Source organism: Labrus bergylta, chromosome 3 (assembly GCF_963930695.1).
Source record: "Labrus bergylta chromosome 3, fLabBer1.1, whole genome shotgun sequence".
Classification (NCBI taxonomy): Eukaryota; Metazoa; Chordata; class Actinopteri; order Labriformes; family Labridae; genus Labrus; species Labrus bergylta.
In genome coordinates this window covers 18,413,737-18,440,409 of record NC_089197.1, presented here as the reverse complement: position 1 = coordinate 18,440,409, position 26,673 = coordinate 18,413,737, and the positions used below count along the sequence as shown (strand labels likewise).

Genomic DNA, 26,673 nt, shown 5'->3' with positions numbered 1-26,673 from the left:
CAAGAAGAAGAAAGATTCAGCCAGTCAAATGAGGCTGTAACCTTTAATGTGATCAATGAGCCATGAAGCAGGATGGCAGGTGAGAAGTTGCCAAAATTAGACTAGATATGGACAGAGATAAAGAGTGTGTGATGAGAGTGAAGTATAAATGCTTTTTCTTTTGGAGCAAGGTGGAACCAAGAAAAAGATTTCCCAGCCAATTTAACCTGAGGCTGTATATGACACAGCTTATTGCTAGTGCCATCATTCAAGCATGTTAACAATTCTAACGCTAACATGCTGAAGTAACTAGTTAATGTCCATGTGATAGTGTCCAAATTTCATGACACCCTCTAAGATAAATATATCCAAAGTGAAGGTGGTAGCCCAATTTTGTTGATTTACACCAAACATTTCTTCTGTTAGCGTCTATCAGCTGAGACTTATTGCCAAAGTGAAAGCCTATCTCTCCTCTAATGAGTTGGAGAGAGTGATACACATAATTATAAAATCTTGACTACACTATTGAAATATTTTGTATGTGGATTTGGACTAGAGCCGGACCAATTAATCGACCAGCCGATAATATCCGCCAAATTCGCATATCCATTGACTATCAGCTAATTTTATCACAGATATGTGCCCATATTACTATATTTGTTCACGAGTCAAATAGCATTTCATTTGTATCATCATATTTAACTACTAGTATTCTTTCTGGCTGTCAAGAGCCGAGTGTGCTTTATGGATCACAACAAGCATCATGACCCTTCAGAGGGTCAAGCGGTGATGCACGTACATGCACAGTTACTCTCCAGTTGAGTGACCATCTTGTCTTCGTTAAACAGTATATATTTTCCACAAGTGATAACTGCATTTGAGGCATCAATGCAATGCAAATGTGTATATATATATATCTGCAGATCAATCATTGATATAAGAAAGATATCTGCCGATATATCAGCATCTGATTTTTTGTCTCCATTATCCATATCGGCCCCAAAAATCGCATATTGGTCGAGCCCTAGTTTGGACTAGTCTTAAATCCAACGCCTGCAGCTGGTTCAAAATGCAGCTGCTCGCCTCCAAAAAGACAAATTAAAAGAGGGACCACATTACCCCTGTGCTACGTTCCCTTCAACGGCTTCCTGTTTGCTACAGGATTGAAATTGACATTTTTGTTGTTTGCTTTTAAAGCAATGAATGGATTGACACCACCTTACTTAAGTGAACTACTCCATGTTCACACTCCAGCCAGAGCACTAAGGTCTAACAATCAGTTGCTCCTGGATGTGCCCAAAACAAGACTCAGAACCAGGGAAGATCAAGCTTTTTGCAGTAGCTGCCACCAATCTCCTCTCTTTGATATTCATTTCAAGATTAGAATGTTTTATCCCAACAGATTTTACTACAACATTTTACTATTATTCTATGAATGTTTTATCCCAGTAGATTTATGTATTAGTTTCAATATTATTTTATGATGGATTCTTTGTTTGACCGTTTTTACCCTGTTAAGGCCTTTGGTCAACTCTGGTTATGAAGATGGACAACAAAAGTTAAGCCAAACACCCCCGCTATGGGAACTAACTTATTGTGCTGGTGATGTAATTTGGAGCTACAGTTGTGCAGAAGAGACTATTCTGCATTTTTGCTATCTCATCCCTTTCACTAACCAAAACACCCATGACTTAACAGAAAATATCCCCCAGTTCATTATAGTCCACAGTGGAACAGATCTTTGGGTTGGTTTGAAGTCGAGAGACATTTTACACATTTTTATAGCATCAAATAACAAAAAAAGTGTATAACTGACCACTTGAATACAAATTATTTGACGCATTTTAAAATTGAATTTTGCCCCATGTTCAATCTGTTAACATGAAGGAGTTAGGTTAATAACTTAATAAATATGTACTTCAGGCAGTCAGCTTCGATCTAAGGGACGTACACATTGTTACATTTTTACAAATAAGTAATTAATTATAACTGCTTTGCTTCAGGCCCACTTTTACAAACTTATCTTTTTGTTCAAAAGCATGTATAAAGACACTTCATCTTGGACTAAAGTGTTGATCTAATTTGTGTGATTGGAGGTTTTGAGGGGCCCAAGAATATCTTAAGATTTCAAATTGTGCCAAATTTGTTTTTTTTGAAGATGGCTGTATTAAAACATAAAATGTCAACCTCATGGTGAGGCTTAGTGATGGAAATGAATATTTTTGGCTGAAACAATTTGTACAGTGCTTTCGCCGACCACTTTGTGGGCGGTTCAAGCTTTCAGTGAGTTTGCTGTGCTGGCGGTCTTTGTGGTCAGCAAGAGGGCAGCAGCCTGGTGCCAAATCTTTTAAAACCTCCCTTGCAGGAGTGAAACACGGGTCTTACTGACTCATCTTATCACACCGGGTCTGAGCTTAATCCTCATCAGGACTTCATGCTTCGGGAGAAAGGTTGAAAAGGAGAGAAGGTGTTGGAACATAAGCTTTTTTGAAAGTGTCAAAGTAGTATTATTTATATTGGCACAGCAGACGTTAGCTTGAATTAATACATCATGCAAGCTGCTGTGTAAACTGACCCACAAACTAAAACTTTACCATTTTGAAGCACTACTTTAAATTGTTTGAACTATCATCACAGTATTGTGTCATGGATTTATATGTCCATGTGTGCATTTCTTTCAAAAAACTGTGTACAGACCTGCAGTTTGAAAATACTTTCCAAGGGCATGAAGCCTTTCACATCCCTTAATCACTCAGAGGATTCAGCATCCCACTGGGCCTCTTTGACACAGCTTCAATACAATTCCTACTGCACAAAGCTGGGCTTTCCTTCCCGCCACCAAGATCGATCCTATAACAACAGGTGTTCACAGGTGTTCAAATGTGCTCACACATCGACTGAAAGCCTTCCCTAAGCTTTGGAACAAAGGAAATCAGCTCAATGGGCAGCCATAGAGGGAGGGTCACGGTTTATGTGATGTCCTCTAGATGTTTGATATGTCATTGTCTCATACTGAAGATGTAGGGATTGATTACCCATAACATCCTCTTATTTCAAGAAAGACATCGATAATATACTGTTTTTTACAGTCATAAACAGAGTTGTTCTGATTCTGATACCAATATTGACAATGCCTCCAAGACAGGCTAAAATTATTAGCCCCCCAAAAATGGACATGTTCTATCAATTTTTTCCTTGACATTGTAGAAAACTGTTATGACCTGCAGTGCAAATCATGCTGTGCTGCAACAATTGCCATATTATGGCAGGCACTGGTGGCTATTGCGGCAGCACAGACGACCTGATTGAATATAATTCACTGTTTTGACTCTAAAGCACATTGGGTCATTTCATGCTGTTATTTGTTATTTAAGTGCTGTATAAATAAACATACTAATTGCGCTGGAAGAAAGTATAATGTTTCAACTGATAAGGAAACTGAACAAATGACTTTCATGTTAAAAATCTGCAATGTAGCAATGATTGGTAATATCAACTCTGTATAAAGCAAGATGGAAAGTGCCAAAAAAGTCATGATTATATGTTTATCTCTTAATGTGCTAATCAATCAGCATACTCTGTATATCCCAATGTGCAACTCCATGTATCAGGATTGCTAACAGGAAGGAAATAACAACTTTCATAGTAATTTAAGATTTCATTGATTCACTTTGGTAACACTTTACAGTACTATTCTGCTAATTTGAATGAATGTATGGTGAATTCATATCCAGATTATCGCAAGTTAATGTATGACCTGTGAAAGACTAAGCCATGCATTAATCGGCAACTGTATGATGAACATAGGGATTAAGACATACGTATACATATGTACAATTCACTCATGACATATGTAATCAATTAATACTGTTAATTTGTGTGTTAAATCATACATGAGCCAAAGCCATGGTTTCCAATTCATAAGGAGCGTTGGCTGTGTTTTCCTCAAATAAGTTTGTCCCTCCTGGGATGCTGTAAGTGTGTCAGTGTGGTGCGTTTGGGCAGTAGAGCTTAATATCAGACTACCATAACAAATCAGAAGATTTATGTTAATATATAAAATATTCCTGTATGAGTGCTTATAGTGATGTTTTGTATGTGAAATAGATTGTTTATTATATTATAATTACTGAGATTGAGAACGCTAATTCTGTTAGCCTGTTGTTGTAATTTAATTTACATGTTTGCAACAAGCTAACATGCTTAGTGTTAAATTGTTAGAATTTGTTTTTACTAATGATGTCATGTGTTTGAATTCATAATTAGCTAATGATTAACAAATTTATAATATATATATATATATCCACTTGGTGCATGGAGCACAATGATTAACTCATTATGAGGGGCATGCCAGTAGTCCCAGTTGATATCTATGGCTTTGGCTCTGAGGTTATTAACATGTGAATTATTTAATAAGTAGTATTATTTAATAATAATAATAAGTCATTATTCAATTAATTAATGAATTCAGACATTTTTCATAGCAGTTCGTGTGTTAATCATAGTTGCTGCATGACTAAGATCTTAATGAGTCATACATTATTAAGTAAATTGTTAACCCAACATGTTTATGTTTAAAACTTGGATTATGTCCGTTTCAGCAGTTGGATGAAGAGGATGAAGGTGCTTTAGAATCCTGTTTTGCATCTCTTGATATACAGTACTAGTCAAATGTTTGGACCTGATATAAATGCATATCAGACATTTTGATCTAAAGGCTTATGCTTAAATGTTTGACATATGTTTCTTATATAAATATAAATAGTGAAGTTGATGTATGTATGCATTTCTTTCCCCCAAAAATGTAATAACATATTTTATTTTTATTGGTTTAATATCTACTATTATTCTATCCTTCTATTAGTGATTGTGTCCTAGATACAGCTTATCAGGTTAATATAGTATACTGTATTATTGATATTACTTTTACTGTGTGTCCAAACGTTTGACTAGTGAATATCTTATCTGTATTGATTAATATGAAGCTATTCGGGCCACTCTATTTATTTATCTATTTATTTTTCTTTTGGGGAGGGGGGGGGCATAGACAAAATGTTAATTGTGACCTTTTCCCTTTTACCTTAAATGGGACTTCTCCCTGGGGGAAAGTAAAGTAGATCAATCAAACACTACATGTTTTCTAAAGGGCAGAGCTAGGAACGAATATTAAACTTAACATGCATATGACTTAATTTTCATATGGCCCATTTTCTCTCAGCGCTGAACTCGTTCATTGCTCACTGTTCCATTTAATAGCAATGAAGTTGTCACAGTAGTTGTAGGCTTAGTCCACTGGACTGTAGTGTTAAAGTTAGGGTTCTTCCTGCTGACTTCACAGCTTTAAAGCTGCCGTGCCTTTAGGTAGATAACGTTTAACAGCTACTTGAAAGTTCAAATCCAGAGTCTTCAAGCGCATCAATTAAAATGCATTCTCCAAGGACTAATTGCTAATGGAAAGTGGTAACTGTCAGAAGTTCTGATTTTATTTTGTATCTCCGAAGTTAAGTTCAAGCTCTTAAATGTATTTAGATATATTCAAAACAAAGACAAGTGAGAAGTGAAGTGAACTTTGCCTGGAATTATGGAAAGTATGTAAATGTACAAACCACAGTACAAGAGTTTGGATTAGGAAATCCACATACCCAAACTATCCACGCAAACTCTGACGCCATGAGAGATAGCTTTACCACTAAATAAATTATTCATTTGGAGAAAAAAAATAGTTCAACTGTCCACACAACAGTTCTGTACAGTCTCTAGGTGTAAGGCTGGTTGTCAGACATCAGGGATTACAGACAACCTTAAAATTATTAAACTCTTTAGAGTACATTCCCTGTCAATGAGTCTTTAGCATTTAACAAGAAATATACATCCAAGAGCCCCTTTCATAAATGGGATAAAAGGGATAAATGTTTTTATGGAATTTTTCTTCAGCCATTGTCCAAATGTAATGTCTGTGTACCGTCAGGAGAGTCGATGTGTGAACACAGCTGGTAAAGTCTGGAACATTCGGAACAACCATGAGCGAGTGGGTGTGATAATGAACACTGTTCATGTTTAGCGGAGTTTATCTGCATTCTACTCTTTACTGCTCAACTCAGTTGTCTATGTTTTTAATTATGGCATTTGTAGTGATAAAAACAGTCACCATTGTGAAAGACTCATTCCTCTGTACTTGCTACCCAGGTGCCCCCCCCCCCCCCCCGCTTATGAGAGAGTATCCAACATACAATCTCCCACTGGTTCATGTGTGAAAGGCAATTCTGAGAAATTTGAGGTCCTGAATGTCTGTCCTGAAAGCTGGGCCCACACCTTTACATTTTTGTTTTCGAACAAATCATTTGGCTTCATTCAGGCCTGACATCAACAATACTCAGAGATCCCAGAAATGTGAGATATTTTAAAACACTTCCTGCCCTTCATTCATTTAAAACTCTTATTTTCTATCGTGTTTGGTAAGAAATAAAAACTTTTGGAAACAATGACCCAAACCCACATTTGCCGCTTGATTGGCTCTCATCAGTAACAACTTGTTCTTTCCTGATTTGTCATGACCTTAAAACAAAGGACATCAGTCGCCACTTACTGCAGTTAACTCTACATGAACAAGTAATTACATAAACAGTGACCTTGTGTACTTTACCTGTTCATGTTATGCTGTTTTGAAGCCTACGTGTACAAGTGAATCCAGAAATTTGCATTATAAGCCATGGAGCTATATACTGCATAATATTGGTGAGGAACCAGTGCTGTTTACATGCACATGCCCAGTTTAAGTTATAGAAATGCACCAATCCACTTTCAGTTCCAATTTGATTCCGATCTTCATTTAATCATATTTATATTGTTATTGTTGTCTGTATTTTGTGTAAGGTTACGCAAAGCTGAAGTAATAATTTCTTATTCAAAGTATTCAAATTGTATTCAATTACAATTTATAAAAAGTAAAAGTTAACTCTTGCTGGCTTCACAAGCAAACAGGAAGTGTAAGGATTTTAAATTAAATAGTTCAAACTGAAGTGCAAGCATTGTACTTTTTCTCATATAGACGGAGCTGCTCCATCTTGTCTGAATGTCTTGATGTAGACGTTTGTGGCCACTTGCAGTTCATTCTGAATGTCTTTAAAGCGAGACGGTGTGAGCTGAGAATGTTTAAAATTCCCAATGATCTTTCTTGATCCACAACGTGGATCTGCACAGTCAGTCCAATTGCCAATATGTAAATTATGTCACTATCTGACCTGATACTTATATTATATCTGGTCCGTCCCATCCCTTGTAAGTTAATAGTCATTTAATATGCATTTTCCTGAGTAGTAGTGTAAACCAAGAGGTTTGGGAGTGGTGCTAAAATGCTCATCTTGACACTATTTATTTTTCTTGAAAAGCAGTTTCAAAATAATATGAAATTGTGTCGCAACAACTGTACACACAGCTATGCTTTCAGACAAAAAACTTGAACCAGCAAAAGTATTTACAATGTTTAGCATCTTAGTTTATTGTGCCTGCATGCTAGCTTTGTCAAACATAAACACAATGCTGAGTTGATATAACTTAGTTTATTAAGTAATCATTAACAGAAACAAGTGAAAACAAAGCATTTACAGCGGAAATTCTAACCTTCTAGTATTAAATGAGACTATAATTGAGTGCCTCCTCAAAGTCAGAAGCCTTAAAAGGATTACATGCTGCACACTGATTTCAAACAAGTTCATGAAAAAGTACATTTAGAGTCCCTTTTTTTGAAAATTAAATTAGCCTCTTCAAATGCACCATAATTCCAGTACACAAGAAATGATTATTCACATAATGAGCAGAGCAAGTCAGCTACAAACGTAATTTAACCTATTCCTCCCATTTACACACAAATTCACGTCTTCTGAATTAAGGTTTTTTTTTATTCCATCTCTATTTTTTTTTTTTTATCATTTTCCCACCCATTTTTCATCTCATCATGGCCAATAAAATTCAATTATGTGTCTGTGTTTCTCAGTCTGCTTCACAAATATCTCACTGTCTTTTCTTGGCTCTCCTCCTCCTCCTCCTTCCTCTTGCTCTCCTTCTCCTTACCCTGTCCTCACTCTTCTGCATGGCCAGTTCCATGTCAGCCCCTAATTGTGTTTTGATGTTCCTCCAGACCTGCAATTGAGCTCCATTCTCACCAGCCACAACAGAGCAGACATTTGTCAATGCACAGGCAGCGTGAGATTCTCCACTAACTCTCTCTCCCTCTTTCTGTCTTTCTCACATTCATCTTTCTATCTATCTCATCTATGTCTGTACATCCATTTATGTATCGATGTATTCATCCTAGTAGACTTCAGAGAATGCACTGGAGCACAAACATCAATGTAGGAAGAGACCAAAGACCTACTTTCCCCCTCTGGGACCAATGTCACAAGTAATCACTGTTACTTATACAACACACACACACCCACACACACACAGTGTTAGCCTGTCCTAACACTCAACTAAGCTAGGCTCGGGGAGTAAATATTTGCGTGTGCCAGTGCAAGACAGAGGAAGACTCCTCACCTCAGCACTGTGCCACCAAATCATGAAATATTCAGAGAGAGGGAGAGAGAGATGTGAGGAGGAAAGAGAGCAAGAGAAAAAAGATAGAAGGAGAGAGAGAGAGCGAGAGGTCACACATAACCGAATAAGATGGACTGAAGGGAAAAAGTGCATAGCCAGGTGGCTCAGTGCTACAGCAGAAAGATCTGAGGGAAAAGAACGGGTTGTTTGTGGAGAGGAAGGGAAAGGGAAGAAAAAAGGCAGAGAAGGTGTTGAGGTGCTGAGAGAAGAGAGGGAATGAAACACACAGGTTGAAGAGTGTGGACAGGACAGAATGAAAGGTTAAAGAGCAGCGAAGAGGCAGAGGAGGGATGTGGAGGACAAATAAAGATGTCGACTGACAGGCAGACAGAATCAGGAATAATCAGGCAGCACAATGTGCTGTGTCCAACAGCAGAGGAGACGTGTAAGAGTAAATGGATTGCAGGAAATGATGCTCTAAAGCTCTTTACGGTCCCAGTCAGTCTGCAGCTGAAGAGTGATAATCCCCATCCAGGACTTAATGAGGGTTCATTCTTCCACAGGTCATTCTGTTCTGCTGTCTTGAAAGACTTCTCACTGGTAGAGCTGCACTTTTAATACTTCTACTGCTCACTTTAATACTCTAAATGATCCATACACTATGACATTTCTTCTTTTTTTGAGACTTGAGTTGTTACTGTGATTGAGTCAAGATTAGTTTGAGGGTTTTTTTGTGAAAACTGGAGAGCAGAACTTCTGTTACAGTTGAGCACTTGCCAATCAAGTTTCACCAGGTTATTCTTTGTACAGAGGGGTTTTGAAATGGAGTGTTTGTTGCATTTTATGTTAACAATTTATATAATTTTGTAAGTAACTTTGAGTGAAATATCTTTAAATAGAAAGTTGTAACATTTTGAGAAGACATTTAGTTTCCAGATGATGTATATCTGCAGTGATAACGTGATTTTTTTTTTGCATCTTCATTAAATTGACATGTTTCTGTTTATAACAGATTATCTCTGGAATGATCAAATGAATTGCAATGAAATATATCCATGTATCCACCAGGATATACTGTAATATATAAATATAGCCGAAACCTTTCAAACGTCCAATCACAAACATTTGCAGGGTTCCAGACTCTAACTTTGGCATTTTGAACTATTTGGTATTTTGTTTCTCATGCACAAGCAAGTAAAATACTGTTTTCTGAGAAAAAATAATGTGAACTCTTTGTCCCCATTTGAACTCCAGTGACAGCAAGCTTAAGCCTCACCAATGAGTGTGGCTATTCGTTCAGACATTCAAAACACTTCAGACATGTTTGGCAGCTATTCAACTATGTTTGTCTCTAGAATACTTCAGCATTTGTCTGGTTTTCCTAATGCTGCAGGTAGACATTTAATATAAGGGCTTTACTGGCAAATTACTGCAAAGCTGTCTGTAAACTATCACTTTAAAAACAAATGTGTATGTCTAAGAGTAATGACAGTGAATTCCCTTAGCAAATACAATAGCCTGGATCAGTATATATAATATATATATATATATATATATATTATAGCTGCTGGGTCCTGACAACTGTAGCGTTGATACACCAATCATTACACCAGGGGCATTGTCCTGCAGCCACTTTTCTGTAAAAATAAGAACACTGTAGTTCCTCATTTCAGACTTTATTATCCAAAGAGCGAACACTGGCTAGAAGTATTGATGGAAGTGCTGGTTGACTGGGGTTAGCCTTTAGCCTGGAGTGGATTACTGCCCTCGTGACTTGCTCTTGCTGTTTCTTGCATTGTTTATGATGCCTCCTCTTATTCTCCTTTGACTGTGCAGAAAGTAAATTACTTTCAACTAACTATTAGAGTCAATAGCCACATGCCCAAAGAATTACAATCAGCATATAGAAGGGGACAAAACAAAACTGAACACAAAAATAACAACTTAAAATTGTTATACAACCAATTTTACTTTTAGGAAACTGTTCTTACCTCAGAGCAGTCCCTCCTCTGGTCAAGGCTGCTTCTCCAGGTTAAATTCTTATCGTTCCCATAAAAGATGTACTGTGGCAATAGCCTCACCAACCTTGTGGCACGCTATCAGCCGTGACCTTTCCAGCTGTTAACAGAAAGCAAACTCCTCACTGAAGTTTCCATAAATCTTTGGATACAGAGCAGTTGGAAGGTGTACTCAATTAAAGTTTACATGGCATATAATTCAAGAAGGTTAATACGATAACTAACAGTATTCTGACATGACCTTTGACAATAACACAGCTTCTTGAAAGAGTACGCTAATATGACCACATTAAAAGAAAAGGGGAGATATTTTTATTTGACTTTATATTATACTATCAATCAATCAATCTTTATTTGTATAGCACCAATTCATGATAAATGTTATGTGGAGACACTTTACAAAAAGCAGGTAAAAGACTTTACTCACTGTTATTTCACATTACAAAAGAGCAGGTAAAGAGACCTTACTCATTGCTATATTACAAAGACCCAACATTAATCCATCATGAGCACAGCACTAAGCAACATCTAGCAAAGTTACAGTGGCAAGAAAAAACATCCTCTGAAACTGAGCCAGCTACATGCAGACTAAAATGAAGATGAATGTTTAAGTACACCAATAAACCACAACAGACAATGAAGGAAACGAAAAGGAAAGCAGTCTGGTGTAACTGTCCATGGTGCTGAAATGTATGTCTTATAATAGTGCTGATTGCAATGCATTGTGTGAAAAGTTGAGCTGTGTATCCTTATAACCATAAACGACATACTAAAGTTAGCGTTTCTTGTTAGGAGCCACATGCTTACTATGACCTGCCTAAATGTTGCAGCACCAATGTCAATGCTTCAAGCAGTTATTGAGCTGTCACTCAAACAGACGCTGAGTGACTGATGTGCGCCATCAGTTCAATCAGCACCTTTATCCTCCAACAGCTGAGTGGGGACTCCTGAGCCCAACGGGGTCATTATACCCTCTCCCTGACTGAGGCTCCCAATGGACTCCCATTAACAGCCCTGTCCTCTATTGTGTTACAGATTAAAGCTAACGGGCCATCAGTCGGGACAGACAGAAGTGTTTGAAGCACGGATGAAGCTGTTTGTGTCAGGACGTGCTTTGCTACTAATGCTGATGAAATTAATGCATCACTGTGCAAAACGTTTTTTTTTTTTTACAAACATTTTAGAATTAAAAGTGTGTATTTTGTTGTGAATTTTGTGTTGTATCAATTTACAATGGCGAGCAACAAGAGCAATGTAAGTATGGATAACAGAATATTGCTTGCACTTTTTTATTCTAAAAAACGTAATATGTGATTTACAAGAGCATGTTAATGAATACATGTGTGTGGATACCTCTTACCCAGCATGCCCCATATCAATTTATACCCTATTTGTCTGCCTGCCGTCCTCCCCTGACACCATAAATAGAAACTGCCCCAGACACATTACTATTCCTACAACATAATCCAATGCAGGTAGAACCCACATCACAGCACGGGAGTGATACATGAGTTTAATAATGGCCTCATATTTCCTTCCATCTCCCTTGCGTCCCCCTCCGGAATCAATAGCGACTGATGAGCCGCGCTTTACAAGATGTAAAGTAAGACATGAGGTGAAATATAACAAAAGAGTAAGTTAGACTTGCTCGCATGGGCTCGGCTGTAAAATCCCTGGTAGAGGTATGAAAATGGGATCCTCTGAATGCGCCAGAGCATCCCTCCTATCCCGAGGAGAGAGAGAGAAAGAGAGAGAGAGAGAGAGAGAGACGAAGAGATGCACGCAGTGATACAGAGTGGCACAGTGAGAGATGCACAGGCTGAGTGAGGCGGGAAGTCCAGGGTTTTCCTTTTTCTCTCCCTGTTTCTCTCTCGTTTTTGGAATTAAAACGTAAAAAAAGAATCAGACTGACTTTCGACTCATTCACATCGAGAAAGTTCGCTACTGTACACTTTTTGGATCTGCAGACGTCCAACTGCTCGTGTTTCAAAGGTTTCAGGACAACTATTACTCCTAAAATGTATTCTTGAAGAAGTCGCCAGGTTTCTGTGCGCAATGGCTGCTCGATGATTTTGTCTGCCTGTCCGTCTCCACATGGAAGGATTCGAGGTGCTCAGCTGAAAAAAAATTATTCAACAAGAAAAACAAGCTGAGAATGACCTTCTGAGTCTGGATGCTGGGAAAAAGTCAGTCACCTCTTTCATCAAACCTCCTTACCTGTTCATCTTGAGGATCTATTTCGGAGTCCGTGCAGCGTTTTAGTTCAGAGCGCACTTGTTTCTGACTCAACTATGCGCTCCTCTGGGAAATACTGTGTGTTTTTGTTCTTGCTTGAAAGTATCCTGTCGGACCCGGGTACCTCAAACCAAGGTGTGTATACATACAGTCACGTGCAACTATCAGCACATTCAGGGAACCTGATTTCCTAAATGTATAGTCAGTACGTGAAATAATGATGAACTATTGGGTGGCTGCACCAAATTTGACTATTTGAAAGTCTCCCCCCGTTACACGATTGCACGCGCACATGCAAAAGAGGTAACTTAATGCGCGTGTCTTTACCGGCAAGCACGACAAGATTGAAATCCATCCATATAGCCATTTAAAACATCTAGCTTAACTAAACAAAAGATATTAACGGAATGTAATGCCCATAACTTATTTTACATGCAAGCTTCCTTTGGAGAATATATGCCGTTTTGCACAGTATGTTTAAGCAGGCTAATATAATTACAGCTGAGCTGACTAGTTTTTTTTACACTTGAAGTGTTTTGGTATCTCGCCGCTGTTAATGTGATGGCTGAATAACATAACATGTCAGATTGTTAACTATCAAAAACACAGGGACACTTGGATGTACAGCCTAATACCACCGCAAAAGTCAGTTTGATAAGAGATACCAGTCTTGGTTTAAGGATTAATGTACTTTTTATAATTATTTCGCCCCTACCACAGATGACTTAATAGATTCAACACTCATGGCAGTAACAACTCTGTGCAGTCTCAACATGTATGCAAACAGTAAGTTTGTTTGCTGAGCCAACAGTTTCTCTGGAAGACTGAAGATGGCAGTGATAATCATGTGGTTGTTACTTTTCACACCTATACTCTGTTTGGGAAAAATAAGAATTTGGCTCTGAATCTGAAAAAGAACACAAATGTAAAGACACATTTGAAGTTTCAGATTGCTGACAGAAATCGTTTAGCTCCATGAGTCAACCAAGAGATGTCAGTCAAATGCTCACTGTTGCTCATCTACTCCTTATCAGTGATACTATAGAGTACATACCATCTTTGGAATTTATATTCATGCTGTCTTTTTAAGTGTTTATGTATCAAATAAATTAGACTCTGAAATGATCAAATTATACATACTGATTTTTAACCAATAACCCATACAACAATCTAAATTGAATGCATTAGTCATGAGATGTAAGTCTTGGTTTGGCAGTTCCATTGGCATGTTCATATAGATGTAAGAACTAAGTTGTAAAGTAATAATCAAGATTATTAATGCATTTTCATTTTCTGAAAATGTGTGACTTTATAATTTATAATCATTTTAGCTGAAAAGTTAGCCTACTAAAACACCACAGTGTTTAGTCGGTCAGCAATTTGTTGTAAGCTATAAGACAATCTCGCAACCCTTCAGACGATATATGCCTCTGGGATTGGATGGAAATTTTGCCATAATTCTGGTGAAACCATTGGTTAGGGTATAATGACTTCCAGACAATACTTCCTTTTCCATGTGGCATTGACATCTGCGACATAAATGCCTTGATTTCTTGGTCCATAACATCCTGGAGTAGCACCTGTCCATCTGTTGAGTCTCAGTTCAGTTCAACAGTTGATGATCATAAATTATGGCTTCACTCCGACTCATTACCAGCAGCATGAGCCGGAAAAAATAAAAATTTCTTTGGATTGACTTGCATTAACAGGAATGAAGTGTGACTGTAAAAAGCAAACCTTCAAGCTTTATCAGTTCTCTCCTCAAGAGGAGAAGAAAACAACTTGTTAAAACGCTTGTTTGTTAAATGAAGAGCAGATCGATCAATTCTGATGCGTTTCAGGTATTTAGGAAATCTATACGCTGATTGGCTTTTGTGACAGTGTCAAGCATATTTGTGGCTCAATTTGAAATCTATTATAGATTGTCAGCTGCACTTTTATCCAAATGTCTAGTTAAAGAGATCAATAAATTGTTGTTAGATTACTTCTGATTGGAGCTGGTACGTCAGCGGCGATAACGCTCCGCCTGCTTTTTGCTGTCCACACGGACTGTTTCTACTGTGTATGCCAAAGCCTGCTGATAAACGTAATTTATTAATACATTACAGCTCGGAAAACAAACGGATACCAGTGCACTTCCCATGCTGACAATCCTGACCCCTGTGTACAGAATACATATTTCTATAGACTCATCATTATAGATGAAGTACACTAAGTTTTGCAATGAATACAAATGAAAAACACAATTTACATTGCTATAAAATGATAAAAAAGAAGTCATACAATGGTTTCTTCATGCTTTTAAGCACACTGAACATGCAGGAACTACATGCATCACCCAAATTATGGAGGAAACTCTGACATTTTATTTCAGCTCCAAATTCTGAGTGCACAGAAATGTGGCCACAGCTATAGGGACCACATATTGTTACAGTAAATTTCAGCCTCTGGCATTCTCTGTCAGCTATAGTGCTGCTTTCCAGTCACCTATTTCTGTCTCTCTGTTGGCTGTGATGAGAACATATATTCATGTTTAAAAATATATAAGGATTTTGGCCCATACAGTCCCTCGAGTAATTCTTGCAGACACGATACTTACTGTAGAAACCTGTGAATTTAAATAAGTTGGAGCAGTGGCAGACACTAAATGTATCAGAATAATTTCCCACTTCTCAAAATTAATTTTCAGTCACTTGGGAGTGGGTGGAGTCAAATATGTATGAGAAACACCGGGCAGGATAATGTTATCTCCCCTCAGTTGTACCCATAAGTCACATGGGCAAATAGATGCCATAATGTAATCGCTTCTTGACATCTTCCACTTTGCACATTTGCAGAGGTCAGTTTAATATTCCTTCCTGAATGTTTAATGGTCAGGATACACATTTTCAAAGACGACTGGAGCCCTTTCACTAGCCAAATGTCAAAGCCTCTTTCACTTCATTTTTCTGTGTATTGTGTGAGTGTGTGTGTGTGTGTGTGTGTGTGTGTGTGTGTGTGTGTGTGTGTGTGTGTGTGTGTGTGTGTGTGTGTGTGTGTGTGTGTGCGCACACTCAGTTCTCCCCACAGGATGCTTGTCTGCCTGTGGTGGTGACAGCCTTGAAGTGGAGGGAGATGCATAAATAGGAAACTTAAAAAATGACAACGTATATATATATACATACATACAGTATATAGCCAAATATCCCTGGTAAACATGTCCTCAAACTTGCCAGTTGAAGATTTCACTTGATTATAAATTGAAATTTTCAGAGTCATGTCCAGTTTAGTAAATATGTAGATTCCTACCGTTGCAAGTTTAACTGATGTGTCAGACAACATACATTTTTACACACACTGAATTGTTAAAATGTTTTAGTTTCATGCAGAGTAACATGCAGGTCTGATTATGTAGCTCATTAAAGCTTGGCGCAGCAACTTCATGAAGGCTTTTCATCCCAGCACATACATGTAAGGGGGGGGGGGGAGCCATTAGCCCTTTTTAAGATCACATATGCATTGGTTTCCTGTGCACTACTGTACTAATTTCAAAATGATATCATTCTAACTAAATAAAGGTTATTATTACTATTATTATTTTATATTTTTATTATTTATTTCATAGTGTGTTTCCACAACAACGCCATAAGGGAGCTCCACTGTCTTTATATCAACAGTGTAATATCTGTGCCCGGTCTGTGAATTCACATTGTGCACATGTTTGTGTGTATGACCTGAAGAGAAACAGCTAGAGCTCCACACACACACACACACACACACACACACACACACACACACACACACACACACACACACACACACACACACACACACACACACTTAGACATGCACATACAGCGCACTCTTCTCCCCTGCTGGCTCCACCAATTCCTGTCTTGTTCCTGTAACACCTCTACCTCCGATGAAGGGATCACCTCATTCCCCCATGAAGCCTCAGTGACAATCATAGTGTGCACCTAGAATAAGCAGTCTGAACAAAGCGACTATGTGCTAAAGGTTAAACCTTTCCATTTACATGGCTTAACAGTCACATCAATGACGCGCTACATTTACTGTATTATAAATCCTTTTCATTTAACAGTCAACTAAAGTTGCCTTGTGAAGTTTTCATATTAACAAACAGAAGTCAAGTTTACCTTCAATGCTACTCACCCACATGTATTGTTTGTAACCTTTAGGTATAGCAATTTTGTTTAATCGACCCCCTTCCACATGACCCATTTACAAATGTATGAATATTTCAAATATTGCAATGTCTACATCCTTGTTAGATTTTTTCTTCACTGGCTTTGTGCGTATATTGCTGCAGAGAGACACAGCTCCACAGCACTACTAGAGGTCAAAAACTCCCCAGGGAAAAACAGTTTTCAACAGTCTCAACTTCAGTCTCAACCTTGTAAAGAAACAAAAACACAATCTTAAGTATAGGATGGATACAGATATACCTTCATAACACAGGAGAATATATTTTATGAGAAGTAGCAGTCATAATTTTTATTAACTGATCCGAATCATTTCTTATGTTTGGTGCATGGAGGAATGTTGGTGGGACTTAGCGACCCTGTCATCATTCAATACTCTGTTACATTAACAGTAAGAAAAGTAGGCACAATTTATATAGCCTTCTTCAGCAGATATTACGTCAAGATTTGTCTGTGTCTCAGTAAGCTTTTAAACACATTTTAACATGCAGAAAAGATAATTTGGTGATTTGAGGCTTCATTTTAAGAGCTACTGTCACTGTCAGTTTCACTAATGGTTGACAGTGATCTTGGACAGAGATTCACAGGGTAAAGATATTGCAAGAGAAACTGGCATTTTACTGCAAAGTAGATTATTTGTGCCCATCTTCCTTTTTCCGAAATGATCATTTTCTTGTTGAGGAGAGTTTAGAAAGGACAGTTGCTGATTATTATGCTTGCAGACACAATAACAAGATGAGATTAATGTGATTTGTCCTCCTGATAAATACTCTTTTTTTTGTGTGTGCAGAGTGTGTGTGTGTGTGTATGTGTGTGTGTGTGTGTGTGTGTGTGTGTGTGCGTGTGTTCTGAATGAGAAAATATGTGTATCAAATTCAGCACAGTGGTCTCGGGTCATTTATTATTTCCTGACTGCAAAGATAGTTGCAGGAATTAAAATTTCTCCCTGACCACATTGCTGTGTATGTATGTTGAGGTGTGTGTTTATGTTGAGGTGTGTGCGGGATAGACACACAGTCAGTGGAGAAATAAGAATTGTTTTTCCCACTGTCAAACAACATGTGGAACATTGCTTGTGATCATGAAAGATAGTTTTTGTAATAAAGTCAAAAATCAATATCTCTTTGTCTCTCCTGGTCACTCACCCTCACTCTCTCTATGTCCTCCTTTTAAACAGAGGCAAGGCCGTCTTATTATAATTCAGCGCTTAATTAACAGCAGGGGATCAAGGCTAAACGAAGTCTCTGTAAATGCTGAAGTGGTTCATTTAGTCTCACCAAAGTGTATCTCTTCTGGTTATCTAATTACTTCCCAAAAAAACAGGAGCAACCCCATTAAATTAATCCAGATTTGGCAAAGTTCGTGGTACACTGGAGTGACAGGTCGCCTGAAGATGTGACTCTTTGGTCCATAATGTCGACCACTGAAGTGGGACGTACGTTATTGATAGAGATTGTAATTAACTGGCTGTGAGGAGACAAAGGAAATTGCACATTCGTCATATCAAATTGGCCTAAGGGGCTAAGCAAGAGTCAGATAATGGCTCTTTTCATACCTGAGCCGTGACAAGAGTGCAGACAGCTCAAGACTGTTACACTTGTGTGAACACATTGTTGTCATGGACACTCACAAAGGATGGAACATGCTAACATGCCCACACCAAAAGTATTAGAAGCTAATGCATGAGAACATGAAACAAACTGTAACAGTTTAATACGGCTTCAGCTTGAGTTCTTGGTGTGGCATGAAAGAGTAAACATTGGACCTCAACCAATCAAAAATGACTTATTTACCAACTGTTGTGTAAATGCTGAAATCCTGATGAGTCGCCTTATCATATTTTAGAGTCTGGACGTAAGGCAGACAGGTGTGAAGACACAGCTTCTCAAAAATGCCAGTAGGTTTGATGTAGGCATCATGAGATCCATACATCCAGTCGTGTCATTATTGACCATCTTGTCATCTACCTCATGAAATGTTTTACTATTACAACATGTAATGATATTCCCTCTGGGGTTAAGTACTTTAATGAGGCACCATATGTTCCCTTATGCTAATCTCTTTTTATAGATTCTGCAGAAAAATACAGTAGTCGACGTAGGCTTGGGACTGACTTTTGGTATCAGAAGTGTTCTGGTAACACCTTAGCTTCAACACCAAAAAGATTCTCAGGTCGCTAAGTAAGTCTTCATGAAGAAACACAAGAAGGAAGTAAGACAGAAGTCCTTACTTCTGTACCCAAAGCCCTGAAAAGTATACCATCATTCCCACAGGCAATGGCCAGTGAGTTCCGAGATTGCACTAATGCAAACACTTTTCTTTACTCTTTCTTTTTTAAAGTCCTCCCCTCCACAATATCTGTGCATTTCCACTGCAGCATGGCTTTGGAAAGATTGTGTTTGGCTTCTTATGGAAAATAAAATATGTGGTTATATCACAGGAATTATTTTGTTGCAGGAAATAAAACATAAAATGTTGATTGTAGCTCTTTGATTGAAGGCAGACTCTCATCTCCTGTATGAAAGAAATGCGCACAGACACCTCCATCATCCAAACCTCAGCATGGTTAATTATCACCTCGCTACATTTAAAGCAAATTTCTTCCTGCATTGGCAGTGCTTTTTGGAACTGGACCCAAAATGTGAGGTGTAGAATCATCCAATATATGGAAGTAATTAGTGATGATACCTGGCTTTGCTGTACTGTAAAGTTAAAAAATGATTTCTCTCGGCTCAAGGGGGGAAATTAACCCTGCTCTATGTATTTTTGCTACTGAAATGGTTTTAACATTCATAAGCTGTTTGTACAGTTTGTAAGCTGACTGTATTTTCCTTTTATTTAACTCGTGTTTTTTTTAGGTAAACATTATGAGTTTCCACAAACATTTGGTCTTTCCCTTTTATTCATCTCAGGCTTTTCTTTGATGACATGCAGCCAAGAACACTCCTGACCTCTGAGAAGGAGAGTACTAATCTTCCAGACTTTACCTAGACGGGGGGGCGTATCAGTGTTAGTATTGGTGTTGTCCCGGACTTTCCCTAAGAGCTGTTATTTCATAGGTGGTTGAATTTGATAAAAGCTTTGCAGCTTTGTCAGCGTCTCATTGACAGCTTGATAACTATTGTCTTCTCTCTTCCTGTTCTGTCACCTCCATTTCCCTTCTCTTTAAATTCACTGTCCAACCTCTCTCACACTCTCTCTTCCCCTCTCTGCTCTCTCCTCTCACTCTTTGTGCTTCTGCTGTCATTCTTTGACTCTTTTCAACTTTCGTCCTCCATTTTACATAACTTCCTCTTTCACCCTGCATTCTCTCCAGTGGTTCTGTTGGACACTACGACAGTGCTGGGAGAACTGGACTGGAAGACATATCCGGTTAATGGGGTGAGTGGTATCAGCAATTCTTGAATCAAGTTATTTACTGTTGAGCATTTTTCCTTTTATTTCCAATGGATTGACCTTTATTGAAACATACAGTCAAACATGCCAGCAAATTAAGATACACACTCATAGTTGTACAGACATCTTGTACAGTAACTGCACACATAACCAATTAAAGCTTGATCCTTAACATCTAAACTGTTCATAACCTAAACTCCAAACTTGTCAAAAACTGAGCCCTTGGTTCACAGAAGTCGAACGATTGTCTTGCCTTTTCATGAGACTACCGGCTATAGTTACAATGTTACAATGTTACAATTCACTTAGCAGACGCTTTTATCCAAAGCGACATACATCAGAGAGTAAGTACAACTAGTAGTTGATATATTTGACCTGCTGAACTTTCTGACGATAGTCTATGACCTTCGTTAAGTCTTATGGCTTTAAGAAAAACCTGCCTTACTTTGAAAAGTGAATGCTTATTAGAATTTCTACACCATACAAAATTGTTACAAATCCATTTTATTGCTTTATGTCACCATGGCAATACGTCACAAAAGGAAGTGCTGTTGTACTGTACGAAATAAAAGTATGTAAGTGATTATTTTCATATTCGACCACAATGTCAATGAACAGTACTAAGACAACCAGACCGTGAATTCAAAGTCCCATTTCTGTTATCCACTATATCAGAACTCACTGAATGCTTTCTGTCAAAAACAACTAAAGTATCAGTTTTATCTTGTTTAGAATAATTTAGTGTGACATTTGATATATTAAGATTATGATTTACTTTTAATTGAATTTCTGTTTTTACACTCTGTTAATCATGCAACACACAATTTGAAATACTCACACATGCACAAACAGGATCTTATGGACATGCACTAATGGAGAGATGTCAGAGTGACGGAGCTGCCCACAGCGGGCGCTCCTGAGCTGGTGGTGGGGAGGGGGTTTGGTGCCTTGCTCAAGGGCACCTCAGCAGTGCTCAGGAAGTGATCTGGCACCTCTCCAGCTACCAGACCAGCTTCCATTTTTGGTCCGCACCGGGACTTGAACCGGCGACCCTCTGGTTCCCAACCCAAGTCCCTATACAGACTGAGCTACTGCCGCCCATATATAGAGGCACTGGACTAGCTAAGTGGTAAGAGAGTATCCCCCATGTACAGAGGCTATAGTCCTTGTTGCAATGGTCGTGGGTATGAGGGTACATGTAGTGAATAGCCATGATACCTTCATTCCCCCTATGAAAAGGTTGAGTCAGAGCCTGCAGTTTGAGTCCACTTGGGTGGAAGTGGTCTTAGTGAAATGTTGTAAGAACAGTGACAGTGACAGAATAACTTGCCATGCAGCTAATGAGTGAATTGAGCATGGTTGGTTTTAGAACAGCAATAGAACCGTGAGCTGGATACAAGTTGTGGTGAAATAATGTTGCTTATGTGTATAACGGCTTACACTTTCTTGCATCACATTTATGTTAAGTCTCAGTAAATAATGTCACAAAAAGGACAATCTAGACCTGCTTTATTTGGAGAGTGTAAGGAGATATGTTTTGTGTTTTTTAGGGTAAAATAGATACAATTATGAAACTGTTGACTGATGTCATACATGATAATATAAACAGGTGACATTTTACTGCAGAATGAGCATGTTTTATTTTGAAAACCAGAATTTTCTTTTGAAGAAGTATTTCATTTACTTTGTTCAAGTGTCTGAGTTTGTTAATCCTGTTCAGCCGAGATAACTGTGTCCATTTAAAAGAAAAAGCAACCCAGGAGATGTTGAGACGTTAATTAAACGACTCTGCAAGAAGTGATCAGAGACTTGGATTTGATCAGGTGATTAGGTAATGGATGAATCAGTTTAACTTTATGATCAATAAGGGTATGTCCCCTGATGTTATTAGATTCAAGATCAACTTTTACATTTGTGTATACACATAGAAAAATACTAGTCTAGAAGTTCCTGTTTTCCACCGACGTAGGTGAGCTGTTAAACCTTCTGACGGGAGGTTTTTTTTCCCAATAGAACATCTACCTAATGTTTACATGCAATGCCATCAGATTTTGCCAGGCCTTTTGAATGTGTTGAGATAAACAACTTAAAAAGAAGCATATCATTTTACTGAGAAAAGCCTAGAGTGCTTTAGAGTTCAGTCTTACTAATCTTCCAGCTGGGGCTGAGCAACCATCACAACAATACACATTTTTTCCAAGACTGTGTCTCAGATTCGGGACATGAGGTTGCTGCTGGACTGTTTGTGTTTTCAGGCTATTATTAAAAGTCTAATAAATCCTTTGGAGCAAAACCAATAAATAGAAACAAATGTGTGAGATATTTCAGGGCTGAATACCAATATTGAAACAGCTTCTCTTGTACACAGCAGAAACAGGTTTTTGCTTTTGGGAGCAAAAACGCCATTAATTGGCTGAAGAGAAAAAAAAAATGCATCTCATGCACCCAGATTCACATCAGATCAATAATTCATCACAACCACAGTGATTTAATGATATTTTCATAACACCTCTGTCTCTCTCTTCCCTTAAGTCTGACAATGACAAATTGTCTGGTTTTAATCAAAACCTCACACCTCTTAGCCATTTTTGTTAATACAACAGGGTCTGCCTCTGCAATGAATGGGTGTATGTATGTGTGTGTGTGGGGGGGGGGGGGTTCTAAACAGCCTGTTGTTTTTCAGCACCTCGTGACATGAAACATTGATACTCTGATGATAAAAGGAAACTCCACTTTATTTTTTTTCTCCAGCTGTACACATCAATCACAGAGATACCTGGTAGCTTTGGAATGTAAAACAAGAAACGCTTTGCTGCTTGACACTAGCCTACATCCGTTTAACTTAAGAATCTGACTTTAGATTAAAATAAGAAGCAATGTCCACACACACACACACACACACACACACACACACACACACCAAGAAATGTAATGACAGTTTAATAAGTGTAGTAAATACAATATTTTCTTGAAAGTGTGTTGAACTGAGAATTGTTGCAAGTTAATTATCTATTATCATCATTGTTTTATCTTTTCCATTGATCTCCATGATCTCACAACCCCAACCTCTGGTCCAAGAGACCCAAGTATGACTCTCAAGATGGATACTTACATAAAGTCTACACTTAGTTTCTCATTCAGATGACATTTTTCCTCAAATTCTACTTTCTGCATGTTCAGATTTTGAAAATGAACACTGAAAAGATTTGGCAAAGATTTGGATCTTCTGATAGCGCCGGTCTTACGTCTCTTAAGGCATTTATGGTTTTTGTATCTTATGGGGGTTTAGCCACTTAATGACTGAATAACTCTGGATGAAAACATTGAATTGAACACTAAAACATTCTCCATCCTGGGCGCCCAAGACAATTCTGTATTAGGTTTAGAAACAGACATTGGTTTCCCATAATGCATGACGATGGGTTCAGCTGGATCATTCCCCATCACAGTGTGGCTGTTGGTCGACAAGAGTATATTCCCTTAAGAAGTCGCACCTTGTTCATGTCCACTACTCTTGTGATTAGACACTTATGAGTCAGAAGCACACAAATGAAAAGTGCTCAGATGTGTTTCAGCTGCATTCACCATTAATCATGTGATATTAACACTGAAATAGTTCTACACTGTATAAGAGTGGTATTTCTTTAAATGACCACATGCTATGGTTAAAAGATTTGGCAAATAGCAAAGCTCGATTAAAAAAGTTGTTCTGCATTATAAGTACTACATTAGCATTGAATGATCCCTCTTAAATGCACCTCTTTTGCTCCCTTTCTCTCGCTCTTTTGTTTTGAACAGTTCTCTTAGTGCTTTCACAGATAGTGAAGTTAGCTGAATCACCCACATCACCCATGTGTAGGCGAGGGAATGAAACTATTAAATAAAGAGTAGTTGTTTCTGGAGGAACACAGTACATTCTTAAGGTGACGCTTGATGTGGAAATTAATGAAAGGCCTGGTTATATTGACTCTTTTTCCTTCCAACAGACACTACTTAAGTTCTGAAAGCATCATAGCATCTGAGGAAAGTATGACAATGAATACATTTAATCAATCAAAGGTTTACTTGTTTGAAGCCTAGTGAACTAATCACTTGTAACGAGTATTCAGCACATGTTAGTACTGCACTGTAGCCCCTCTGATTTTAAATACAATCTCTTATCTACTTGCCGAAGCTTCATCTAAACCTCATCTCAGCAATGTACAACTTTTCATGACTTTACACTAAGTTCAGAGGCTTCAGAGATTCCTGTCTGTAGCTGAGTGCAGAACTTAAACTGCCAGGAGCCATGGTAAAAAGAAATGTCTTTAAAAGTAGAGCGAGAAACTAACCTTGAGTTTCCATGTGAGAACATCTCCGCACAAGTTACCATTTTAATATTCATGTTGTCTTCTGACATCACGCTGTGGGTAGAAAGTTCCAATGCTGAATCATAAGGAGTTGTTTTGCTGGGTTTCAGGTTTTCAGAAGGTATATAGATGTAGGAAATATTACTTTTTTTATTTTTATCTCTTCATCCAAATAAGCAACCATTAATTGCAAATGGCAAATTATATTTCCAAAAATGTAAAGTGATATTCCTGCATTGAATAAATATGTAGGTTGTTTTTGCACACAATATGAAGAAGAGTTTCAATATGTTTACAAAGCAGCTGGTACACAAACTTTTGAAGTCCAATGTGTTGGTTGGACAAACATGCTGATTGGGACAACCTTATTTCGCAAGGCAGGAAAAACCAGTTCAGCATTAAATCACCGAGCAACTGTCTCAAGTGTATGTTTGCTTACTTGCAGCCTAGATGGCGGGTTTCACTCTCAAGGGTACTGCACACCAGAACTATCACCTCAGCTACATCAGCCACAAGTACCAATCCACTCAGCCCCACTCCAATGCATTAATATGTCTGTCATAAGGAATTGAAGTCAACTGAGCATCTGCTATTTGTCTGTCCACTTCAAGTCTGAAGAGGGACTGGGGCTCTTGAAATAAATGGCTGTCTACTGAGCAATAATGTTGAAGTTTTCAACGGCTCTCCCACTCGCTCCTCAGATCGCCATCTGTATGTGGACAGAGCAGCCATTAATTGTTGCAAACTTTGTTAAAATCCCTTCGGACCAGGAGAAAGTGCATCTGGACCTGTTAGAGTCAATAGGACATGGGAAAGGGCCAGGCGTAATTGCAACGTGAGGGTCATTGTGTTGATACAAAGTGTTTTAATTGCTTTCTGGATTAAGTGAGGACATTTTTTAACCAACTCAAGGGTCATGATGCCAAGCTCGGCAATTAGGCCAAAATATGTTTGTTTGTTTTTTTTCTCCAGTATACTTAATCACAGGATGAACACTAAGTAAACAGTGCATTTTTATTGCTGGCCAGTTCCACAAAGTCGGCCATTTTTCTCTCACATTGCAGTGTATGAAGTTGTTGTACACCTTGAGCTTAAAAAATGTTTTCTGTCTGCTATGTTGCGCTAAGCTTGAGGCTAATCGGGAGAGCGATTAGTAGGTGCATATCTGATTGTCTCAGGGAGCGTGGGCTGCAGCTCATCTTTCAAACTCGGGGTTTGCATTTGTTTTCTCTGCTCTGAACCATGCCACATCCCAAAGGGGCATTTTAGAACACGGAGGCACAGAGAGTGACAAATTACCATTTTCTCTTGTTTGTATGCATAATGGAACTTCAATTACTTAATGCTGATCTTATGCAAACCAGAGAGCCTGCTTTCCTCAAAGATTCTGAGTTTCTGTCTCTGGCCTGTATGGGCACTGAAATCACAGCTTATAGAGTCCATATGTTGAAACTGCACTCATATCAAGTTTCTATAAGTCTTGTTTGAAGTTTAAACTCTTTTCTATGACTTTCACAACATTTCCACTTCTTTACACACGTACGAATCTCAGAAATGACAGGCTGAAAGGCAAGTGGCAAAGCGCTGCAGAGGCCTTGCAGTCATATAGAACAGAAGTCTGCTTTTCACTTACGGAGAGTGAACACAGAATATATAAATATCATATTTTTCCACCATGCTCCTTAAGTTCTCTGGTATACAACTCTACCGACATGTCGAGCTTTTTCTTTTTTAAATTAAATAGCTGGACCGCTCTTTTAAACTTTAACTTACATTTATGGCCCCTATCATTATGACTTTGAATAAATGTATAAATTCTGCTGTTTACTACTTTCATTTTATGACTAGATTACTTTAAAAGAAAAGGTTAAATTCACATCAGCCTCAGCTGTCCCTGTCGTTATAATGTACTTAATTAAGATGTTCAACAATAAAACACTGAATAACTAACTTTATATA

General features: G+C 38.2%; 1 protein-coding gene across 1 annotated transcript in view; it reads left to right on the top strand.

Moving 5' to 3' along the window:
- The first annotated feature begins 11,957 nt into the window (after positions 1-11,957).
- Positions 11,958-26,673, top strand: part of LOC109998130 (ephrin type-A receptor 6-like) — a 50,937-nt gene continuing 36,221 nt past the window's right edge. The window contains exons 1-2 of the mRNA XM_020652870.2: positions 11,958-12,902; positions 20,286-20,350. Coding sequence (XP_020508526.2) covers positions 12,824-12,902; positions 20,286-20,350 — 144 coding nt within the window. The 5' untranslated portion in view covers positions 11,958-12,823. The remainder of the gene's footprint in view (positions 12,903-20,285; positions 20,351-26,673) is intronic.